This window comes from Triticum aestivum, chromosome 5A (assembly GCF_018294505.1).
Source record: "Triticum aestivum cultivar Chinese Spring chromosome 5A, IWGSC CS RefSeq v2.1, whole genome shotgun sequence".
Lineage (NCBI taxonomy): Eukaryota > Viridiplantae > Streptophyta > Magnoliopsida > Poales > Poaceae > Triticum > Triticum aestivum.
The window spans coordinates 439961799-439983463 of NC_057806.1; the positions used below are offsets into that span (position 1 = coordinate 439961799).

At 43.2% G+C, this 21665-nt stretch overlaps 2 protein-coding genes across 6 annotated transcripts; one reads left to right on the forward strand and one right to left on the reverse strand.

Annotated features, from left to right (window-relative positions):
* Positions 1–1305: 1305 nt before the first annotated feature.
* LOC123103872 (E3 ubiquitin-protein ligase RNF14) lies at positions 1306–6157 on the reverse strand. Of its 2 annotated transcripts, none has more exons than XM_044525563.1 (3): positions 5892–6157; positions 1940–3193; positions 1306–1842 (listed from the first exon to the last, which is right to left on the reverse strand). In XM_044525563.1, the coding sequence occupies exons 1-3, from the start codon at positions 5975–5977 to the stop codon at positions 1758–1760; spliced, it is 1425 nt and encodes a 474-aa protein (XP_044381498.1). In that variant the 5' UTR covers positions 5978–6157; the 3' UTR covers positions 1306–1757. The 2 variants fall into 2 exon arrangements, with proteins under 2 accessions (XP_044381498.1, XP_044381499.1); XM_044525564.1 differs by lacking the exon at positions 5892–6157 and adding an exon at positions 4487–4922.
* Positions 6158–6233: 76 nt separating this feature from the next.
* LOC123103871 (transcription factor IIIB 90 kDa subunit) lies at positions 6234–19727 on the forward strand. 4 transcript variants are annotated; one of them, XM_044525561.1, is made up of 20 exons: positions 6234–6484; positions 7632–7742; positions 8107–8188; positions 9104–9179; positions 9256–9341; positions 9434–9506; positions 10691–10695; positions 10849–10933; positions 11903–11982; positions 12058–12144; positions 12805–12885; positions 16724–16855; positions 16932–17105; positions 18218–18299; positions 18417–18475; positions 18571–18651; positions 18722–18796; positions 18896–18976; positions 19103–19150; positions 19306–19727. In XM_044525561.1, exons 2-20 carry the CDS (start codon positions 7678–7680, stop codon positions 19483–19485), a joined length of 1632 nt encoding a protein of 543 aa, XP_044381496.1. In that variant the 5' UTR covers positions 6234–6484; positions 7632–7677; the 3' UTR covers positions 19486–19727. The 4 variants fall into 4 exon arrangements, with proteins under 4 accessions (XP_044381496.1, XP_044381493.1, XP_044381494.1 ...); XM_044525558.1 differs by having other exon boundaries at positions 6236–6484; positions 9430–9506; positions 10691–10747; positions 10821–10933; XM_044525559.1 differs by having other exon boundaries at positions 6236–6413; positions 9430–9506; positions 10691–10747; positions 10821–10933.
* The last annotated feature ends 1938 nt before the right edge of the window (positions 19728–21665 follow it).

Below are 21665 nucleotides of genomic sequence, written 5' to 3' on the forward strand. Positions count from 1 at the left end.
CATTCTTGGCAACAAAGATCTTGCCTTCGGATCTGAGGTAGAAGATATACCCAATAGTTTCTTTAAGGTATCCTATGAAGATGCATTTTTCCGATTTAGGTTCGAGCTTTTCAGGTTGAAGTTTCCTGACATAAGCATCGTATCCCCAAACTTTTAGAAACGACAGCTTAGGTTTCTTCCCAAACCATAATTCAAACTGTGTCGTCTCAACGGATTTCGACGGTGCCCTATTTAAAGTGAATGCGGCAGTCTCTAAAGCATAGCCCCAAAAGGATAGTGGTAAATCGGTAAGAGACATCATAGATCGCACCATATCTAATAGAGTGCGATTACGACGTCCGGACACACCATTACGCTGAGGTGTTCCAGGCGGCGTGAGTTGTGAAACTATTCCACATTTTCTTAAGTGTGTGCCAAATTCGTGACTCAAGTATTCTCCTCCACGATCTGATCGTAGAAACTTGATTTTCCTGTCACGTTGATTCTCAACTTCACTCTGAAATTCCTTGAACTTTTCAAAGGTTTCAGACTTGTGTTTCATTAAGTAGACATACCCATATCTACTTAAGTCATCAGTGAGGGTGAGAACATAACGATAGCCACCGCGAGCCTCAACACTCATTGGACCGCACACATCAGTATGTATGATTTCCAATAAGTTGGTTGCTCGCTCTATTGTTCCTGAGAACGGAGTCTTGGTCATTTTACCCATGAGGCATGGTTCGCACGTGTCAAATGATTCATAATCAAGAGACTCTAAAAGTCCATCTGCATGGAGCTTCTTCATGCGTTTGACACCTATGTGACCAAGGCGGCAGTGCCACAAGTATGTGGGACTATCGTTATCAACTTTACATCTTTTGGTATTCACACTATGAATATGTGTAATATTACGTTCGAGATTCATTAAGAATAAACCATTGACCATCGGAGCATGACCATAAAACATATCTCTCATATAAATAGAACAACCATTATTCTCGGATTTAAATGAGTAGCCATCTCGTATTAAACGAGATCCTGATACAATGTTCATGCTCAAACTTGGCACTAAATAACAATTATTGAGGTTTATAACTAATTCCGTAGATAAATGTAGAGGTAGCGTGCCGACGGCGATCACATCGACCTTGGAACCATTCCCGACGCGCATCATCACCTTGTCCTTCGCCAGTCTCCGTTTATTCCGCAGCTCCTGCTGTGAGTTACAAATATGAGCAACGGCACCGGTATCAAATACCCAGGAGTTACTATGAGAACTAATAAGGTACACATCAATTACATGTATATAAAATATACCTTTGGCTTTGCCGGCCTTCTTGTCCGCTAAGTATTTGGGGCAGTTCCGCTTCCAGTGACCACTCTCCTTGCAATAAAAGCACTCAGTCTCGGGCTTGGGTCCATTCTTTGGCTTCTTCCCGGCAGCTTGCTTTTATTGCACAGTGTTTGCATGACATCCAGTAGGCCTCTAAGCTATAGAGCCTATTAGTTTCTTACTGAGAAACTGGCCAGCTCCTTCATCAGGAATAATCCCCAGAACAACACTCTAGTGATGATTACTAATGGAGCTCATATAGTTGCCACTTCTGATGTCAACTAAAATTAGTAATGGCATCAGAGCTGCACGAGCTAGCAATGCTAACTGAATCAGTAGTAATACCCTAGTAGAGTACTGTCCAGTTTTTAAGCCGATAGTACTGACATGACGAACTTGCTTCGCTGAAGTAGCGTCGCGGCATCTGCAGACCATTCACCGATCACCACGTACGCTTGCACTTGCTGCAACGATGGTTGCCCTTCGCCATCTCAGAGCCGCAGAGGTAGCAGAAGTGGTGGCCGCACCTGCAAATCCAAGGAAACAAGAACATCTCGTCATGGACGTGAAAATAATTGCTGGTGTGCAGCAGATCCAGCTAGTGAAAGCTAACACAGCGCTCACCTGCAGACAATGTACACGCAGCCTTCCACCCTCTCGACGTACATCTTGCACTTGCCGCACCTCCGCCACTTGCTCTCCTGCGCGACCTTCCTCAGCAGCAGGTCCTCCCGCCCGCGCTCGTCCTTGCCGAGCCGCTGGAACTCGGCGCAATCGACGCCGTCGTGCCACGGCACCTTGCACTGCGCGCAGAACATGCGGGAGCAGTGTGGGCACTCCACGTCCCTTATCGCCGCGTCCCCGTCCTGGTGGTCGTCGACCAGCAGCGTCGAGCAGTCGTTGAAGGGGCAGTAGAACTTGATCCCCTCGAGCGCCATGTCGCAGAGCGCCGCGCCCCACCGCTGGAACAGCGGCGTCGGGATCACGTCCCGGCACGCCTCCGGCTGCAGCGTGCCGTCCTTGCAGCCCGGGTCGGGGCACCTGACGGGCAGCACGTTCTCTTCCACCTTCGCCGCAATGTACTGCCTCACGCAGCTGACACAGAACGCGTGCGTGCACCCGTCGACCGGGAAGCATTCTATGGCAGGCACTTCCTCCATGCAGATGGTGCAGTAGAAGTCGTTGGCAATTGCTGTGCCGCTGGAACATTGGCCGAGCTCTTGCAGCACGTCGTTGCACGGTTGCTTGCCTTTGTCTATTATTGCTCTGATCGATGATGAGCTGCCCGTATCACCATCATCGTCGATATCGATCACTTGTGGCGTGTCTGGCTTCAACAAAGAATCACAAGAAGTAATCGGACACTTGGGCATCTCGGTGGCCATTGTCTCGGTTGTGTATCTGGCGAAGCAGGTGATGCAGATGATATGATCGCAGTTTTCAGGTTTCCACGATGCTTCCAGTGATACTGTCATCAGCCTGCAAACTGCACACATCATCGTGCCACTGCCGGAACATTGCCCGAATTCTTCCAGCCCATTATAGGGATGTTCCTTCCCTTTGCCATCATCGATCTCTTTGATTGCGATCAGGCTGCCATCATCGTCTACTTCCATAAGTTCATGTATCTCTGGATCGACATGATATTTGCAAGAAGCAACCGGGCACTTTGGCATCTCTGTGGCCACTGTCTCTGTTGTGTATTTGGCGAAGCAGTCAATACAGATGGCATGATCACAATTCTCAGGTTTCCATGATGCTTCCAGTGATACTGTCATCAGTCTGCAAACCGCACATGCCATCGTCGCGGACTGAGCTGAGAGTCGGAGGACCTCTTCAAGCTGCTCAGCTTCGGCTGCAGCAAAATCATCATCCATCCTGCAGGAGCTCATTGAGATTCGTAGTGACTTGGTGTTCAAATGAATAAGAAAAGCGGGCTAACAGCAAAATATCAAACATCCAACATTGTTGTTAAGCTTGTGATATGCAATGAAGATGAAAACACATCCATATTCTTATTACCACTACAGATTGAGGAGCATCAGTAGCAATCAAGTAACTCATATCATCAGCTATCCATCATGATATTATTAATCAAATGAATATGAAATACGTGAGATAGAACATTCAACAAGAGAGTAAACTCCATCATGGGCCGTGCATTCATTACGAATGATAAACATATATAAAAGCTTACTACAATACATTGCACAAGATTTTATAGCTAAATCTCGATTTCAATCTAGCCGAACCATATTGCCGTTGGATATTTCGGTTGCTGATTAGGTATTGTTAAATGTGATGATACCCATAACTTTGGGTTAACCATGACATTTTTAGAAAACAGAAGTGATTGGATTACCCAAACTTCCAAATATGCTCGCTCTAAGCAATGTAGACTAACACAACCGGGCATGCAGACTAACCCCTCGCAAGCATATCATCGGACTTTTGGTGTGCACACGATGGGCTCCTACGTTGAATATGCCTCTACACTTGATAAAGCCTATTATTATCTTGTAAATTTGGGTTGATGGTGGTTTTCAATCTCGCTCTTTCATCGAGGACCCACCAGACGATCTTCGGCTTTAAAACTCTACTACCTTACAGATTTGGGTTGGTGATGGTGGTGGTGAGTTCACTGCCCCACTCTATCCCAATCTCGCTCATTCATATACGACCCACAGATGCTCTTCGGTTTTTTTAATAAAAAAATCACAAGCAAAAGAATCACAGGTTGGAGGCACTACGATAGTACCTTTGGAGAGACTTGACCACATTGCGCGAGATTTTAGAAGAGATCCACACCTCAATTTTGGTTAAACCATATATCCTCCCATTTCTCGTCGCTAGACGGTGTGAAATTTGGCTACACGCTGGCATTTGTTATGAAATTACGGGTAAAGTCCACGGAAATACCCCTCGTTCAAATGTATAGGATCTACACCACTACTGGGAAATTACGTGTAAAGTCCTGCGACACAACTGGGTCTGCAATGCAGACTGACCCCTTGCAAGCATATCGCCGGACATGTGGCGTGCACGCACCGACCGCAAACGAAGAGCACGCCCTAAACGTGGCACAATGGCCAGCGCCGACCGCATTTCGACAATCTTGGGAGTGGAACCGCAGACAAATCCAGGAGTGCAGAGGGTAGGGATGGATGCTACCTGTGGCCGGCCGGCGACCGACCTTGCGCTTCAGGCGTGGGAGCCGTAAAGCGCCGGTGCGTGCTCCTGCCGAGTGGCCGCGACGGCGGGAAGACGAGCTAGTGGGCCGGCCAGCTGAGGTCCCTAAGGGGCGCGTCGGCCGCGATCGGTCGGAGAATGTAGGCACCAGCTAGAGCTAGGGCCGGCGGCGGGAGGAGGAAGGGGAGGAGAGGCGTCGGGCGCGCGGTGGGTGTCGTGTCGAGGAAGAAGCGTGGCGATTGTGACGAGGCGGCTTGAAGCGGACGCGTTGGTTCGCTCGCCTCGTCGGAACTCGAGCCGCCTCCTTGTGTTGGGTCTTGGGCGAGCCGCGACCCCGTGCTTGACCGGCCGAGTCAAAGACGCGTCTGACTCGTGTCGTTTCAAGTGTCCTTCGTCAGCAGCACTGAGGCTGGTCATAGTGGGTAACTTAGACCAGCGTCATATGACACTAGTCTAAGTTACTACCTTCATAATGCAAAGTAATATAAAAGTAGTATCATAGATGACTTTATTTATTAGCTTCTAGACTCATCTTGTCTTGCAAAAACGCTATGTTATAGTAATATATTATGTTACTACCTCTCATTAATTACTTGTCACATAAGCAGAATTTTCTCGAAGTGTGCTATGTTACTAGCTACTCCCTCCTTCCATCTATATAGGGCCTAATGCATTTTTCGAGGTTAACTTTGACCAAATGTTAAAACAATAATATATGACATGCAACTTACACAAAGCATATCGTCAAATTCATACGTGAAAGGAGCTTTCAATAATATAATTTTCACATTATGCACGTCATGTACTATTATTCTTGTCAATAGTCAAAGGCGTTCTTGAAAGTTACTCCCACTATGACTAGCCTGAGAAAGCAACCGGCCGAGAGCCTGCTGTCCTCTCTGCATTTGTCTCTGAACAGGCTTCGTAGAAAATCATAAATGTAAAATCTTACAAAATCTAAGTATTTTTTAAATCTGAGGATGTACCAATGGTTGATAGGATGATCTTATATTGTATATAGCGGAAATATTTTCTTTGATTTGGGTGAAGAAATTAATTACGGATGTGGAGTTTCTGCTCCCGGGCGCATATGGATCCGGATGAACAGTATAAAAAGGAAAGGAATAGTACTCTCTTCGATCCAGATTAATAGTCGCAGCTCTGTGAAGTTGCGCAAGTAAAATTTTCAGAATATTATGAACATTGGAGACGGGTGCACAGCCGCATAATGTAGTAGTAATCTGACATAAATTATGCCTCTAATAACGCGGCCAATAAATGGTTTGGTGTTATTTTTCAGTTGAATAATGATTTGGTGTTGATGCAAGCAAGTAATGTTGCAATCATCTTTGACGGGCACCGAAGTCACAGGGTCAGAATAACTGACCGATCTTCAGCGGAGCCCAGAGCACACGCGTCCTTGCCGCTGGATCCGGCCCGCTCAACCCCCGCCGCCGCCGTCGCGTCCGGCATGCCCGAGCTCGCAGCCGGCGATCCGCGCAACGGAGGAGCCGGCGGCGGCGGCTCCTTGTGCACGACGAGCTGGTGGTGCTGCTGCTGCAGAGCTGCGACGCGCTGACGCGGGTGGGACGTGCCCCCGAAGCAGCGCGAGAGGCGGCGGAGCGTGGCGGTTCGGTCGCGCAACAGGAGGCCCAGCTTTCCGTAACCCTTGGGATCTTCCCGTCTCGTATTAAACGTGGCAACGGTTCGTCCCTAGATCCCCGTAACCCCAAGCGGTACCCGGAGATTTGCGCCCTGATCCTGATCGATCAAAAGGACGACGGCTCGAACCCGGACTCGACGCCCCCGCCGCCGCACGCCGCCGCCCCGATCGATCGCGCCGCCGCCCGCGCCAGGGAGAGGTGCTCATCGCGCATTCCGCGCCCGCTCGCCTCGCCCCCTCTGTCTGGTTCGTCTGTGCTTCCTCGGCCCCTCCTTAGCCCCCCTGCAGCTCAGGCCTGCTTCCCTCGCGGACGAAAGGTATGGGACCCGAAATCTACACGTCGTGAACCCTAAACCCTAGAAGTTTGAGCTGTGTGGGATCGGTCGCGGTCGTTTACGGACGGATTTTGCTTGCATAGAATGCCTACCTTTGTTTGGGCATGTTGAATTGGGATGAAATTGGTTTGGGCACCCTATTTCCTTTGCCTTGAGTTTTTTTTTTTGGGGGGGGGGGGGTCAAATTTGCAGCCCTTGTTGGTTGTATTATGTATACCAGGAAGATTAGGAATCTGACCCCTTCAAGAGAAAAAAAAAAGATTAGAGGAATCTGAAGGTAGCACTGTTTTTCAGTGACCTCACAATTTCTGGAATAATTCTTCAAGATGCAAATCTCAGTCTGTGCCCTGTATTTGTCACCTATGCGTTTGTAGATGGGCATAGGATGATTAGAAAGGAAAAACATTATGCTGTTTTGGGCTACTGCATTGGATGCTTTGTATGTCTGGTGATCTAGTCTAGAATCAGAAAATGAGGGTACATGTACCTATCACCTAGGCCCCAGTTGTGGAGTGGGGTAGTAAGGGCATTGGCTATTTAAATGATGAATTTTAAGAGAATGATACAACTTGCCCTTTTCTCCAATATTTGAGAGAACCATCTTTGCTCTGCCTCCGGGACAACATAAAGGACACTAGTATTGAGGAGCTAGTTGTCATGTTCTTAACCGATAAGCATAATAATATCACTCTGAAAGTGAGTGTCCGTTTTGTTTTGCCTCTTTCGATGAGTTTACTGCCATGACTTGAAACTTTTTTTAAGTGCTCTTCTTGAATGGAAAATTGAGTGCTCATAATCCTGATTTTTTACTTGCACATTTTGATATTTATAATTGGACTAGAATAGAAAGGTTGTGTGCTATGTTCCCAAAAAGGGATTATACCCACATAATAGAGCCCATGACTCCCCTGTTTGGCAACCAGAGATAAGCACACACCACAGAGAAGTAGGCAACCCTTACATGCTAATTCTAAATGTTTAAATTGTAAATTGTGTTATTTGGATTCGAATTGGACAGAAACAATAGTGAAAATTTGGAGTGTGCTATCCGTGCTTGCATTTTTGCACCCACTCTGCAGAGTATCGTGTATGCTTGGAACTAACAGAATCATACGATGAACTTTCGCAGGCTGATCTGAGTTGGATCATCCTCGGCACTCAACTTCTCTTCAGCAATGGTGTTCTGTGCTCACTGTCAGGATGACTGCCCGTATATACAGGACCCTGACAACGGGATCACGTGAGACCTTCATTTCCTGCTCTTGCACTATTCTTCTAATAATTGCATGCAAAATGCCAAAACCAGTGGGTATTACTGTTATAACTTGGCTGTTTTTATCTACTCCTTCCGTTCCAAATCGTAAGGCATGTGACACAAAATCGATATCATTGAACTCATATTAAGAAATACTATCTCCGTCTCAAAATATAAGGCGTTTAGTTTAGCCTACAAAAACGTCTTATATTTTGAGACAGAGGTAGTTCATACATATGATTGCGATTCTGGCCGGAGGAAGTATTATTTTTTCTCAATTGATTCCTGTGAACACAGCTTAAACATTTTTTCATCTTCTTCTTATGCTCTTTGCCATGTTGGTTGTCAGATGTTGTGGAATGTGCGGGAAGGTTTTTGATGAGCACATTTTTGAGGTTGGGCCTACTTTTGTCAAGAACTCCTCGGGACAGGTTGGTCTTGGTGCCGCGCTTTATTTATACTAGAAAGAGCCCGTGTGTTGCAACGGTAGAAAAAAATACCACACATCCCTAACACAATAACCATGACTGAAGACCCCAATAGGACCATGTGCATCCCATTTGTGTTGTTCCTTACTCTCCTTCCCACCCTTCTAGGCGGTGGCCTCAGTGCTCACGCAATCATAACGCGTTTGAATTTGGCCAATTCTAAGGTCTCTCTCCCTCTTTGCATAAGATGAGAAATTTGTTTTTTTTTCACCTGGAGGTTTTGCCAAGGCGTGCATGCATGGTTATGGATGATTTTTTTCGTCTCCAAACTGATTTTGCTGAGTTGTTGATTTCCAATCCGGATCTATACCGAAAGAAAGACAGATCATGCGCTATTGATTAAGGTTGCACCCTCAATAGTATTTTTAAAATGTTTAACAGGTAAAACAATATCATATTCAGATTCTACACATTTTTCTAATCAATTTCCATATATAACATTTCAAAATTGGAGTTAGGGTTTAAAAGATATGGATATTTTTTTAAAAGCATTTGAATCTGCCCAAAAATAATAGATGGACTGTGGGTTGATTAACCAAAAGATCAGGGTTTTTTTTGAAAAAAGTGAACCATTTTTCTCCCTTAAAATAGGACCCTGGGTGAATTAACCAAAAGATCAGGGGTTTCTGAAAAAAAGGGCGAATCGTTTTTTCTCACTTAAAATAGGACTGTGCGTTGATTTCGAAGAAGAGGGGGTTTTCTGCAAAAATCATGATGGATGGCAGAAGCATTCCTCCCTTTATTAGTAGGTTATTATTATTATTATTATTATTATTATTATTATTATTATTATTATTATTATTTGGTTTCTTTATTTGGATTTGTAACTGTTGGTTGATTTGTTTTGAATGTGAATAGAGCGAAATAGCTGGAAAAATAATTGAAGGCGTTGGGAGTGGCTGTTCGATATCCCGTGAAAGAACTGAAGCAAAAGGCATCTCTTCATTGCATTTCTTATATCTTATCTCATTATGCACACTTAGGATTTATGATGTGCTTTATTTCACCAGGGAGAGACGAGATTTGGCAGATTGTCCATGGCTTGCATGTGAGCGGTGGAGATGATATCATTTGCACTGCTCATAACTTTTATAAAGTATGAATCTTTGTTATCACACAAAACATTGTCCTTCCAAAAATGGCAGGGTATTTTCCAATGCTGATATTTATTCATTTAAATGTAGCTAGCTCTTGATAATGACTTTACTAAGGGACGTCGAACAAGTCACGTTGCAGCCGCTTGTCTTTACATTGCCTGCCGGTAAGCTATCACCTAATTACTCCCTTGCTTTATTGAAAACATAGTTAAAAAACGCTAGGCGTTAATTGTGCATTTTGTCACCGCCTTGCGCTTTTCCGACCAAAGCGCACGATTATGCGCTAGGCGTGCCTTTTTTTAACTATGTTGAAACCGTTCCTATCCATTGGGCTTATTTCTTGTTCAAACATGACCTTCTCCCTTTGCACTTATGGGTGGGCCTTTTAGTATTCTGTGTTGTATTTGTTAGGATATGGCCTCTGCTGGGGTTCATTTATGTCTGCTTTGTTTGATGCCAGAATTTGGCTTGGCAATGCTTGGGTAAGCCCCAAAAAATTGCTCCCAAATTGCCTTGCCAACCTTGAAAAAGTTGCTCTTGCCAAATATTGGCTTTCAAACGAAGGATGCCTTTAAGTTCGTGGTGAAAACCTGCAGAAGTGTGCCTTTATAGTAGTTTTCAAAATGTAATAGAATGCCATATTGTGCCTTGGACTTGTGAGGTTCATCAAAGAGCGATAAATAAAACCAAAATGGCAAGACTTCAAGTGTGTAAACTACAAGACTTCTAAGCTTCTCCAGAAATATGCATGCAAAATTCTGCTAGGTTCACACACTATTTTCTTCTAAAGTTTAGGAATGACCAACTATTGTTTCTAGTTTGTTACGTTACAAACTGCAATTTCAAGGCAACTCTCATCCATACTGGTTAAGCCATTTTTGACTTTGACCATCATTATCTAAGATGGTAGGTATCTACCCTATCCACATGAAACTGTTTCGAATAGATTCATCAGGAAATGCACTTTTGTAGTACTCCCTCCGTCCCAAAATAAGTGCCTCAAGCTTAGTACAACTTTGTATTAGTGTTAGTACAAAGTTGAGACACTTATTTTGAGACGGAGGGAGTATATGCTTTATATGATTCTAATTAACATTTTTTGTGATAGAAATTAGCAGTCAAAGTGGTGCTTTGGACTTAGGTCAAGTCCAATAGAAGGCACACTACATGCTTATGTTTCAGTGTTTATTGCTGTCCTAAAAATAATCAATTTTTCTGCTTTCTTCTGTTTTTTCCTTTCTCTGAAATCTGTTGTCCTTTTATGCTTGTGTTGGTGTTTCCCTGTACATTGATTGTCCTTTTGGTATCATCAAGGAAGTGTGCATATTTTAAATACTTGTTTTTTCAGGCGAGGTGAAAAACCTTATCTTCTTATTGATTTCTCAGACCATTTGCAAATAAGTGTGTAAGTACTCGCACTCTCATGCCCTCTATCTTGCACCCCTCATTGAAAGGGCTCATCTTAATTTATGTTTCAGTTATGTCCTAGGTGGTGTTTTTCTGCAGCTTTGCCAGGTTTTGTTACTCGGAGAACACCCAATTGTTCAAAAGCTTGTAGATCCTAGCCTTTTCATTCATCGTTTTACTGAACGTAAGTTGACGTACATGTGCATTCTTATATAATATACGCAATGCTTCTAGCTACATACAAGATACTTATTTACATCAAGGATTGTCAGAGCATTCACAATTCTTCACGTTCCTTTTCTGTTTCTGTTGTGATAAGGTAGTTCTTTGTGGGTTATGCCAGGATGGTTGACCCTTACCTTTCGTTGTATGAGATTTCAGACATGTTTGGATATCGAGACTGGACTTTCAGCTCCCGGGTGCAGGGGCACCCTCATGAACAGTAAATTCAGAACAATATGAAAAAAAACTGAAACTTTGGGGGATCAAATATGATCAAACATTCAACATTCATACAAAGTTTTAGCATAAAGAAACATTCGTGGAGCCCTCACAAAAAAAATCAAAATCAGTGTTCAAAGTTATGTGTACTTTTGAGCAGTAATTTTTTTTTGTGAGAGTTCCTCGAGTGTTGTTTCTGGCTGAAAAATCGCAAGAACATCAAAAGTTTGATCATATTTGATCCCTCAAAATTTCACATTTTTACGATTTTCTTTTCATATCGTTTTGAAGTTACTGTTCATGAGGGTGCTCCTGCACCCAGGAGCTGTCACACATTTCCCTTGGATATCTTGAATCTTTATTGCGTCGGCACTCAGCAAGCATGGAAAAATTAGCCCATGGGAGAACTTAAGGGAGCAAGGTTATGAAGTGTAGATGTTTGCTTCTTTTGCATTGAATACTTGAACATATAAATGAGGGTGCCTTTTTCAGTATAAAAACTGTTTATCATCAATGCTATCAATTTTAAACTCTAACAACGTATTCAAAACAATGTTTACATAAATCATGGGACCTATTTTTGCGGTCAAGATTTCTAGTTCTGCCAAGCATAGCTTTCATATGGAAGGCTAGTAGGACAATTACATTGGTTAGCAAAGAGAATCAACATGCTATTTTTTTATGATTTTTCTCTATTATCGGTAACATGTAGGTTTACTGGGAAAAAGGGACAATGCTGTCTCGGACACAGCTTTACGCATTGTAGCTAGCATGAAGCGAGACTGGATGCAGGCTAGTATCTTTGTCATTCTAGTTTCTTATTTTCGTTCTTTTGTAAGCTGGTAATAGCTTGTCTTGTCTTAGCAGACTGGGAGGAAGCCAAGTGGTTTATGTGGTGCAGCATTATATATCGCGGCACTTTCTCACGGATATGATTACACCAAGGCAGATATTGTAAGCCCAGATGCTCCAGATGGATCTACTTTTTTTTTTTGCAGGGTCCAGATGGATCTACTTACACAAGAGTTGTATCCAGAACGTCTTTCCTTTGTAGTTTTGTACTACTCCCTCCGTCCGGAAATACTTGTCATCAAAATGGATAAAACGGGATGTATCTAGACGTATTTTAGTTCTAGATACATCCTTTTTTGTCCATTTTGATGACAAGTATTTTCGGACGGAGGGAGTAGCTATAAAGTAGTGGTGATCTAAAACGTCTTATATTAGTTTACAGAGGGAGTAGTATTTATTGTGCATATGCAGCACTATTGAGAGCCTATGGTGCGTCCTATCCATTTGCTACTTCATGTGCAACCAGCGAGCATGGGACCACAAATAGCGCAGAAATTTCTGAAACATATTTACAGCATTGACAATACATGTCATCTAAGGAACAAATTGTCTTTTTTTATTTCTCAAATGTTCCTTGAATTTTGTATCAGAAATTTTGAGATCTTGTTTACTTGGTAGGTGCATCTTTTGTTAATGTGTCAAAATGTATCCCAGTTTTTTGTGACGTTGTGGTGTTGGTAGCATTGAAAGGTAGGAAGCACCAGATGTGTGTAATGTAGGTTCAAATATGAAATGGCACTAATTATGTTTTATCTTTTTCAGGCTGCTGTTGTGCATGTCTGTGAGGCAACACTATTTAAGCGCTTGGTAGAGTTTGAAAATACAGATTCTGGTAGCTTAACGGTATGTATGTGCTCCCCATGAATAGCCAAATGTGGGTTGGCTATTATCAAATGACTCGCATTTTTCTGAAATATAATCATTCTCATCAGTAATTACTTACATCCTATATAAACTCACTGTTTAGAAAGTACTAAGACAAGAAGTTGTCTAACCTAGGCTACATTAAAGTAAACATAGGCTAATCCCTACAAATACAGAAACAAGCAGAACAAAAACTTAGATATCTCTTACACTACTTCAGATCGGCACCGCACTAATCGGCACTTAAATCCCTCTGCTGATGGGTAGGGGCGTAGGGCACCTGTCAGTGACCAAACTTCGGTTGTGTGTCCATCTAAGCACTCCACCCGTCAGTGGACTCAGTCACCAAACTTCGGTTGTGGTCCATCCAAGCACTCCTCCACCCGTCAGTAAAGTGTGAGTTCCATTGACGGGCACTCCAAGTTTGCCCATCGGTGGTGACTTCACCAGTGAACATGCCTGCCCGTCATGGTGTGTTTACCAAAAGTTTTTCAGGATTTTTTAAATTTATTATTACACATATTTCATATACAATTGTATTCCACATACACTACAACACACGTTCCATATAGATACATATACATTGCACAATTGATCACTACAACAAACATTGCATATTGATTCATCTTAAGAAACAATTCTTAAAAAGAAAAGGTGTACCCAGTGCTGAAAGCTCCCACACAAGATGGGGTTTGGGGAAATGAATTTCTAGACAGCCTTACATAGGTTCCATCAATACATTTCATATGTTCATCAGTACTGATCAGAACTGCCCTTCTAAGAAACAATTCTTACATATGTTCATCAATACATTTCATTCCTTACACTGTGATATTCCAAAAACATCCCTTCCAGGAGCGAAATAAATGAGTACAACCCCAGCAGCTTATAGGTGTGTGCTTAATCGTAGAACTTAGGAAAGAATGGAGCGGGACAATGAGATGTGCTCAAGCGCATCGATCTCGTCGACAAAGATATACTTGATTGCATCTCCCCTCCGTTGTTCTCTAAGTTCCGTAGCAAGGCAAGCACCCGTTTTACCATCCTGCAAGTCTTGAAAAATCATGCACTAATCTACCTTCATCTAGCTATCCTACAGATCATACTGATCTATCTAGCTAGGTTATCGTATTTTTGACTTGCTCATCATCACTTGGTGCCTACCAAAAGATATTTTTTACAAGTTATTAGTTACTATGAAACACTAGAAATGCCTCAACTCGATGGCAGCCAACCACATATGCCTTGGCTTGATGGCTCGGACCCACAATAGAGCTACGTCTTGATGACTGGCACAACAAAGCTGAAACAAGGACAAGGCTAGGTGAGCCAGCTCGATTATGAAGGCTTCGGTGGAGGCGCATTGGCACCTTCATTGCCTTGGCCTTATGGGTGCCGGCACCATGGCCACCCACGTGGCGAATTGAGAGGGATAGACCGGAGCACCGCCGGATCCTGCAGAGGAGGGTTGATGATGCCATGGCCACCCACGTGTTGCGGCTTGGAGAGGACGGGACCGTCGCACCGCCATATCCTGCGTAGTTGGCAAAGGCAAGGATGAAGGCTGTCGCCATGCCTCCGGATCCGGCGTAGCCGAGGATGAGGTGGAGGTGGGGGGGGGGGGGATGCGAGCGGAATCTGCCGGGGGGGGGGGGGGGGGGGGGAGGGGGGGATGAGGGACTTTGGGGTTTCCCGACAAATTTTTGTAGAGGCGAGGGGTGAGGTATGTAGGCTTTTTTGGCCATCAAAAAAAGGAACATGAGCTTTTTGGGCCTTTTCAGTGACGGGTGACACCCTAGCGACTTTCCTTTCAGTGGAAATTTGTCGCCTGCTGACGAGATGATATCACTGACAGGCACACATGCTTGTCCATCAGTGATGATGGGAGAATCACTGACAGGCAGGCATGTTGTACTCATCAGCGAAGACATGCTGCCAGTAGTGTTGTCGACCAGAGTTGCTGGTCCGCATACTACTGACAGGCACTTTCTGCGCTCGTCAATGGAGATTTCACAATGTTGCGGTGGGCAGTCAGTATGGACGCTGCACGACCATCAGCAATGCACCTCATCTGACAGGAACAGATCGCCTGCCAGTGACCCTTTTTCTATTAACGTTATTTTAGTTTGTTGTGTCATTATTGTGTAATGTTAGTTGATGACCGCGAGACATGAAAATTTCAGGTGACTGAAAATTAGTGAGTGTTATTTTATTTGTTGGCACACCATAATGGCCAGCGGTGCAATATTGTTTGATTGTTCTATTTGGGGAAAGTCACTCAGGCCTTCCATTCTCAAACATACTCAAATTGAGTAACTAAACTATCATCCAGCTGTCATTGAATCGAAGTCATGTGTTTACTTCCTTTCATCTTTTCAGATAGCCAGTTTATATTAGGTAATATTCCTATTTATCTTCTAGACCATTTGTCATTCCCTTTCATTTCTGCGTGCTTCTATCATATCTACTACAAACATATAATTACCTGTCATGACCTCTATGCAGATCATAGCATGCCAACATAAATGTGATGCTTTGTGAACATACCCTCTGTTCGACACCGATACCTGTCAAATCCCATAGCTGATGAATATCTTTCTGTCGCCTATATATCTTTCCCTGTCACAAAGGACACTTTTCTGGGACAAACCAAGTACTTATTTGTCCTGCTGATCGTGGGCGGATTGATGACACTGATCTCCAAGCAGGGGCGGAGCTTTGTTGGGGCTAAACCGGGCCATGGCCCGCCCAGGTTTCTGTGGTTTTTATACCTATATAATGCTATACTTTCTAGCCCATTCAGTTCAGTCCACCACATCCAGGAGTCCAGGCGTGACGATTGATCAAAGCGTCCAATGTCGCTCGAGTGTACAGCATGCGCAAGTAGGAGCAGCAACCGCCAGCCGGCATCTCACGCAAGCGTCTGACAGCCACGACGCACAACTAAAATAGCACAACTTCCTCGCTCCTAATCACACGCGGCACCACTGGTGACTTTGCCGTCCGCCGCCTCCGCCTATGCTGCGCCGCCAGGGCGCTGCTAAAGGCACGTGGCACGACCCACGCGGCACCTCTGCTGACTTTGCCATCCGCCGCCTCCGCCTATGCTGCACCGCCACGGCGCCGCCCTCCTCGGCCCTTCGTGCGACCTCATTGTGGCACCATCCCCTCTTCTTTCTGGGCTCCGGCCTCCGCACTAGCGAGTCCTGGCCTCGGCCATTAGGATCCCGCCAAGGTCTGCTGATGACGCTCAATATGTTCACCCCTCGATGACGGCATTTCTGTTATCCATTAGTTGAATTGAGCATAATTAATGCATTTTATTAGCAATTCATATGTGAAAATTTGGAAATAGAAGATAAATAGTTATTCTTCCTTTGTGAATCAGCGGGTGTTGGTACCTAAAGCTTAATGTTCTTTTGTTAAGCGCACTTGAGTTTATGAAGTTCATTGAAACAAGCTTGCCTGACAAGGTAAAAGATGATTATCTTGCCAGTAACTGTTTGTTAAAAATTCAGTGAAAATAAAAATGACTAAGTAGTGACTAATGCCTAATTTTTTTGCGTTGTTCTTTAGCCTGGCCCGCCCAACTTTTTCTTTGAAGCTCCGCCACTGTCTCCAAGGCCATTCTGTTTACGATAGACTGCGAATGCCATTGCCCATCAGGATTAGATATTGGAGGGGCTTCAACATTTAAATCATCAACTGCATTTATAGCTCATACACTAATTTTATGTACAACCTTTTTTTTTTTTGTAAGAACTTAATTTATAGTATACCATCACTTCTAATTTGTATCTTCATGCCCCCATGGTAGATTGAGGATTTTTTGGCAAAGGCAGATGAAGAGACGGTTCCAAATTGTCCAGCCAAGTATGGAGAAGTCCTTTGTGAGCACAAGGGTGCTGAGTATTTTTCTCATGGACTTTGCGAGGAATGCCACTACAATGTAACTCACATTTACTCTGTTTGTAATGCCTTGGTTTTTATGCTTCATTCACCACTGACATGACTTGATTGGTCAGTTCACTGAGCTGTCAGGTGGACTGGAGGGTGGTGCTGACCCTCCAGCTTTTCAGCGAGCTGAAAAAAAAAGACATGATGCTGCTAAAAGAGCTAAGGATTCTTCTGTAGTCGACGCAACATTATGTGAGTTACATAGTTCTGATGTTGAGCATAACATCATGAGCCCTGGGAAGGTAGTAGTTTCTGAACATACTTAAACCCATGCTTCTTACCCTATTAATCTGAGAAACTATCTTTTTCAACTGTAATTATCAACTAAGAAATCCCACTCTTATTATCGACTATTTTTAAATTATTGTCATCATTCACCCAAAGCTATTTGAAGATTCTTTTTCATCAGTTGACGGCACATACCCCTCACAAATACATTTTTATTACTTTTGATGTCTATTAATTACATTGATGACTTGTTTTCCTTTTTGTTACAAGAAACATTCAAGTTTCATCTTTACATCTAGATTATATTCCTGAACTGTAGCTTGGAGCTTGAGAGTGAGGTTTCTAAGTAATCTCAGAGTTTTCCTTGCTATCTCACAAAACTCTTTGCTGACAAGCATCTCAAATCATCTAGTGCTGAAACAGCTTAAAAAAATAAGGGCAGCCCGGTGCATGTAGCTCCTGCTTGCGCAGGGTCCGACCAACCCGTGACCGCATGGTCACAAGGCAGCAGCTTTACCACTGCACCAAGGCTCCCCTTGTAACTGCTTCTCTTTATTTATACATTTGTACTCTACCTTTTGTTGTGCTCAAAGGGTGTCGCAGGATGGGAAAAATATATAGCCATTACATCCAAACCTGGAATTTACCAGACTAGCGGTCTTGTTGGTGCAATCTTTTAATGGAATATTTGAACCGGCATAATCTATTTTTATTGCTCAACTTTGGCATTTGTTGTATTGCGCTAACATCATGTACTCCCTCCCTTCCATAATCTAGTGCGTATAGGTTTTTTCAAAAGTCAAACATTACAAACTTTGACCATGTTTTATAGACAAAAATATGAACATTTAAAATACCAAATGCATATCATTGAAACATCATCAGTTATATTTCCATGTTGTATATGTTTGGAATTGTATATATAAATTGTTTTCCTGTAAACTCGGTCAAAGTTTGCTAGTTTGACTTTTCAGAAAATCTATACGCACTACATTTTGGAACGGAGGGAGTATAAGATATCTCTTTAATACATCTGCACTAGGTCTAGTTGTTTCCCTTATAGTTGATTCAGTGTGCTTGATGTGCGTTTGTACGTCTAGTGACTCAGTTTGACTTCTTTGAACAGAACTGTGTAGGCAAATCTTCGACAGGTAGTTCCAGTCAAACTGCAAATGATTTTGAAGCTCCCATCAATCCTGAAGTGGAAGGTTTGTTGGTTCCTGTAATATGATAGTGCTCTGCAACAATAATGTCCTTTCCCCTTTTTGGTTTGTACTGCCAAGCTGATGGCTAATCAACTTGCTGATGTTATGTTGCACCCTTAGGTGAAAATGGTAAAGCTGATTCTGATCCTGGAAATCTTTCTGATATTGATGATGTGGAGGTATTTTTTATCCATGAGATGTTTCTGATATTGTTAGAGCCTGAGATATGACCGTTCATTCTGATTTCCTGTAATTATATTTGGCAAAATTGCAGGTTGACGGGTATCTTCACAATGAGGAAGAAACACAGAACAAAAAGATTATCTGGGAGGAAATGAACAAAGAATACCTAGACGTAGTTATCATAATGGGGCAGTTTCTTGTCCTGACAACAGGGTGTAAATATATGCTGACCTCTTTTACAGGAACAAGCTGCAAAGGAAGCTTTAGCGGCTGAATTGTCAGCGAGAGGTATATCTGTTGGAGAGGGACGACCGAAGGTATGAAATGTTTCTAGTGTAGCCCAAGCGTCCTGTGTACACATCTTTACTATTTTCGGTACAGTTCATGATTAGCCAGGGATGTCTTTTTAAATGTAGAAACGGAAACGTAAGGAGGACAAGAACTCCACACCTGCTGAAACACCAGCAGAAGCAACATGCAACATGTTGAAACGGAAGGTACTGGACCTTTTGTACAGCAATAGACATCCAAAATATATGTCATGTGACTATTATAGTTACACGTTAAACTTTGCGTGCAGACGAACTAGTAGCATTTAACGTGTGACATTGCTCCTTCTGCAGGGACTTGGGTCAAAAATCAATGTTGAAGCCATTAGTGGATTGTACAACGTATGTTTTTGCCTTTTATGTTCACTGGAGCTTGGATTTCTGTATCATAAAATTCATGCAATGTTCTTTTGTAAATGCTCCAACATCAAAATAAATATCTTGTTTAGTTGTTATATTTGCTGTCATTCAAATGCTTACTGAGATTCTGCGTGCAGACTGAAGATGAAGTTAGCAAAGCAAATGGCAAAGATGACGTACACTTTGACGAGGAATATGAACACAATGTCGGTTATGGTGAAACATTTGATGCTAGTTATGACTATGGTCACGATGCTGATTACATTGATGAGGGTGGTGGCGGAGGCTATGATGATTGTCATGACGCTGATTACTAGTAGCAGTTTTCTGCAGAGTGGCAACCTGACCAAGATCTGTTCCGACTACCAAGGCGAACTGAAAATCTTATTCTACCTATACCAAGGACTTAAGTTATAGTAGATGCATAAACTGACACCGAATCTAGATTTGTGGACCACAGTAAGACTGCTCTCTTAGAAAAAGTTTCCGGTGCAAAGTTCTAAAAAGATGAGTAATCCACAATAAGACTGAAGAGACCAATTCCTTTCCCCAGGACCAATTTCTTTGTATCTTTTAAAACATCATCTGAAATAACAGTTACATCATTTATGAGCATGAGTGCAATTTCATTGAAAGGCTCCTCAAACCAATCGAAAGTCAAAGAAAATCTAGCCAATCTAGCAAGCTCACGAGCAAACTTATTAGCTCATAGAGTATATTACAATGTTTGAACCTAGAGATAGGAAAATCACAAACAATATAATAGCAATTGTTGAAAACTGTCGCTGCCGCTCCTGCATGTTGACCTCCATTCCTAGTGGTGTCAATGACATCCAAATTGTCATAGTTAAGAAGTTGATTATAACCTGCCCTTTGGGAAGGGGTAATCCTAATTTGGGAGCCTCTCACCCCGTCAATTTTGCAATTCCCCATAGCAATGATTTTTTTCCGTTATCGACCGTTAGTACCGCCCCGTTGTGTTCAAAAGATGCATCAACATTAAGTTTTACAAAAACCAATGGATTGGTGGATCAACCCTTCCTTTTTCATTGTAGCCTATGGAGAGGAAGCAGTGAGAGCACGAATCTGTCTGAAAAGCATCTTGAACAATCTCCTCATGAACTAGTTTATGCCTTTCCCACCATAAATACCAAGTAGTAATGGTGATTATTTCGTGGGGATTTTGAATACCCATAACAGACAACTCCTGGTCTCACAAAAGCAAGAACTCTAGAACCACCATAAATACCAACTAGTTGCTAAGTGCTTTGTATCTTCTGGCCCAGAAGAACAAGGACATTGGGGCAAGACCTTCATATGTCTATTGGCAAGCGTGCAGATACGCAAACTAAAAAAATTAACCTTTGTCAGGCACGCTAGCTTCTAAATCTTACACCAAATAAGGTTAATTTCTCCAATGTTAATGATCCCATTCCATGATATAAGCTAATCAAACCGAAAACATCCCACTTTTCGTGTAGCTCCAAGAGGTAAAATCCGACATGTCATGCTAAGGAAGAGGGATAGCAAGAACTTGTTGTGCAAAATGGCCATAACTTATTTCTGAGTAAGAGCTATTAGTGGATTGTACAATGTATCTTTTTGTCGCAGGAGGGCCGAATCTGGCGAGCCGCCACCGCATTATCGCCGGAGATGCCTCTAGATGCCCGTCGATGTAGATTGCACGGGTGCGCCCGCCAAAAGCAGAACGTGGGGATGAGTAACCTCTGTGCAGGGGGGGGGGGACCCGCCCTGGATGCTGGAGAGAAGCCATCAGTTGAAGCTCGCGACGAGGCGGCAGACTCTAAGCCGCGCAACAGGGGGCCCTAGCCTCACGAACCGCGAGCGCCCACCATCGAGAAAGAAGATGGCCCCGTCGCCGCTACGTTTTGCCGCGTGTGCTTATCCCGGCGGCATCCTCAGGCGATGGCAAATGGGAGAGAGGCAAGAGAGGAGTGATGCAATACGTGGGTGGGATGGTCTCTCTGGACTGTTTTCATTCATTTCCATCATCATTATATCTCTATCTCATGGTGTACCTCTTCTGAACCAATCAATTCATCTACAACGCATAATGCATGATGATCAACACACCAACAATAAAGAAGGGAACATCAAAAGGAAACACACATATGCATTTGCAATAGTTGTCCTCACTCTCCATGGCCCATATGGGGCACAACTAATTCTTTGAATCGGCAACCAAAAATTGGGTAACTTGAAACAAAACCATGCGACCAGACAAAGCCATTGGTGCTTGCAGAAAAGTACCACATCATGAAATAACTGCCACGTCCCCGCAAAACAAGAAATAATTGCCACGATATTGTCATAAGAAAGAGTTGATTATTTTATGCAATGGAAAGTCAAAAGTCAAAACCATTGGGAAGAAATCATAAAAATAAAGAATGTCGTGTTTGTTGGTTTCGCATCCTCTGCCTTCTCCCATAGATATTTTTTTCCAAACCATGCGATAACCTTCATTAGTTTTTTCCAA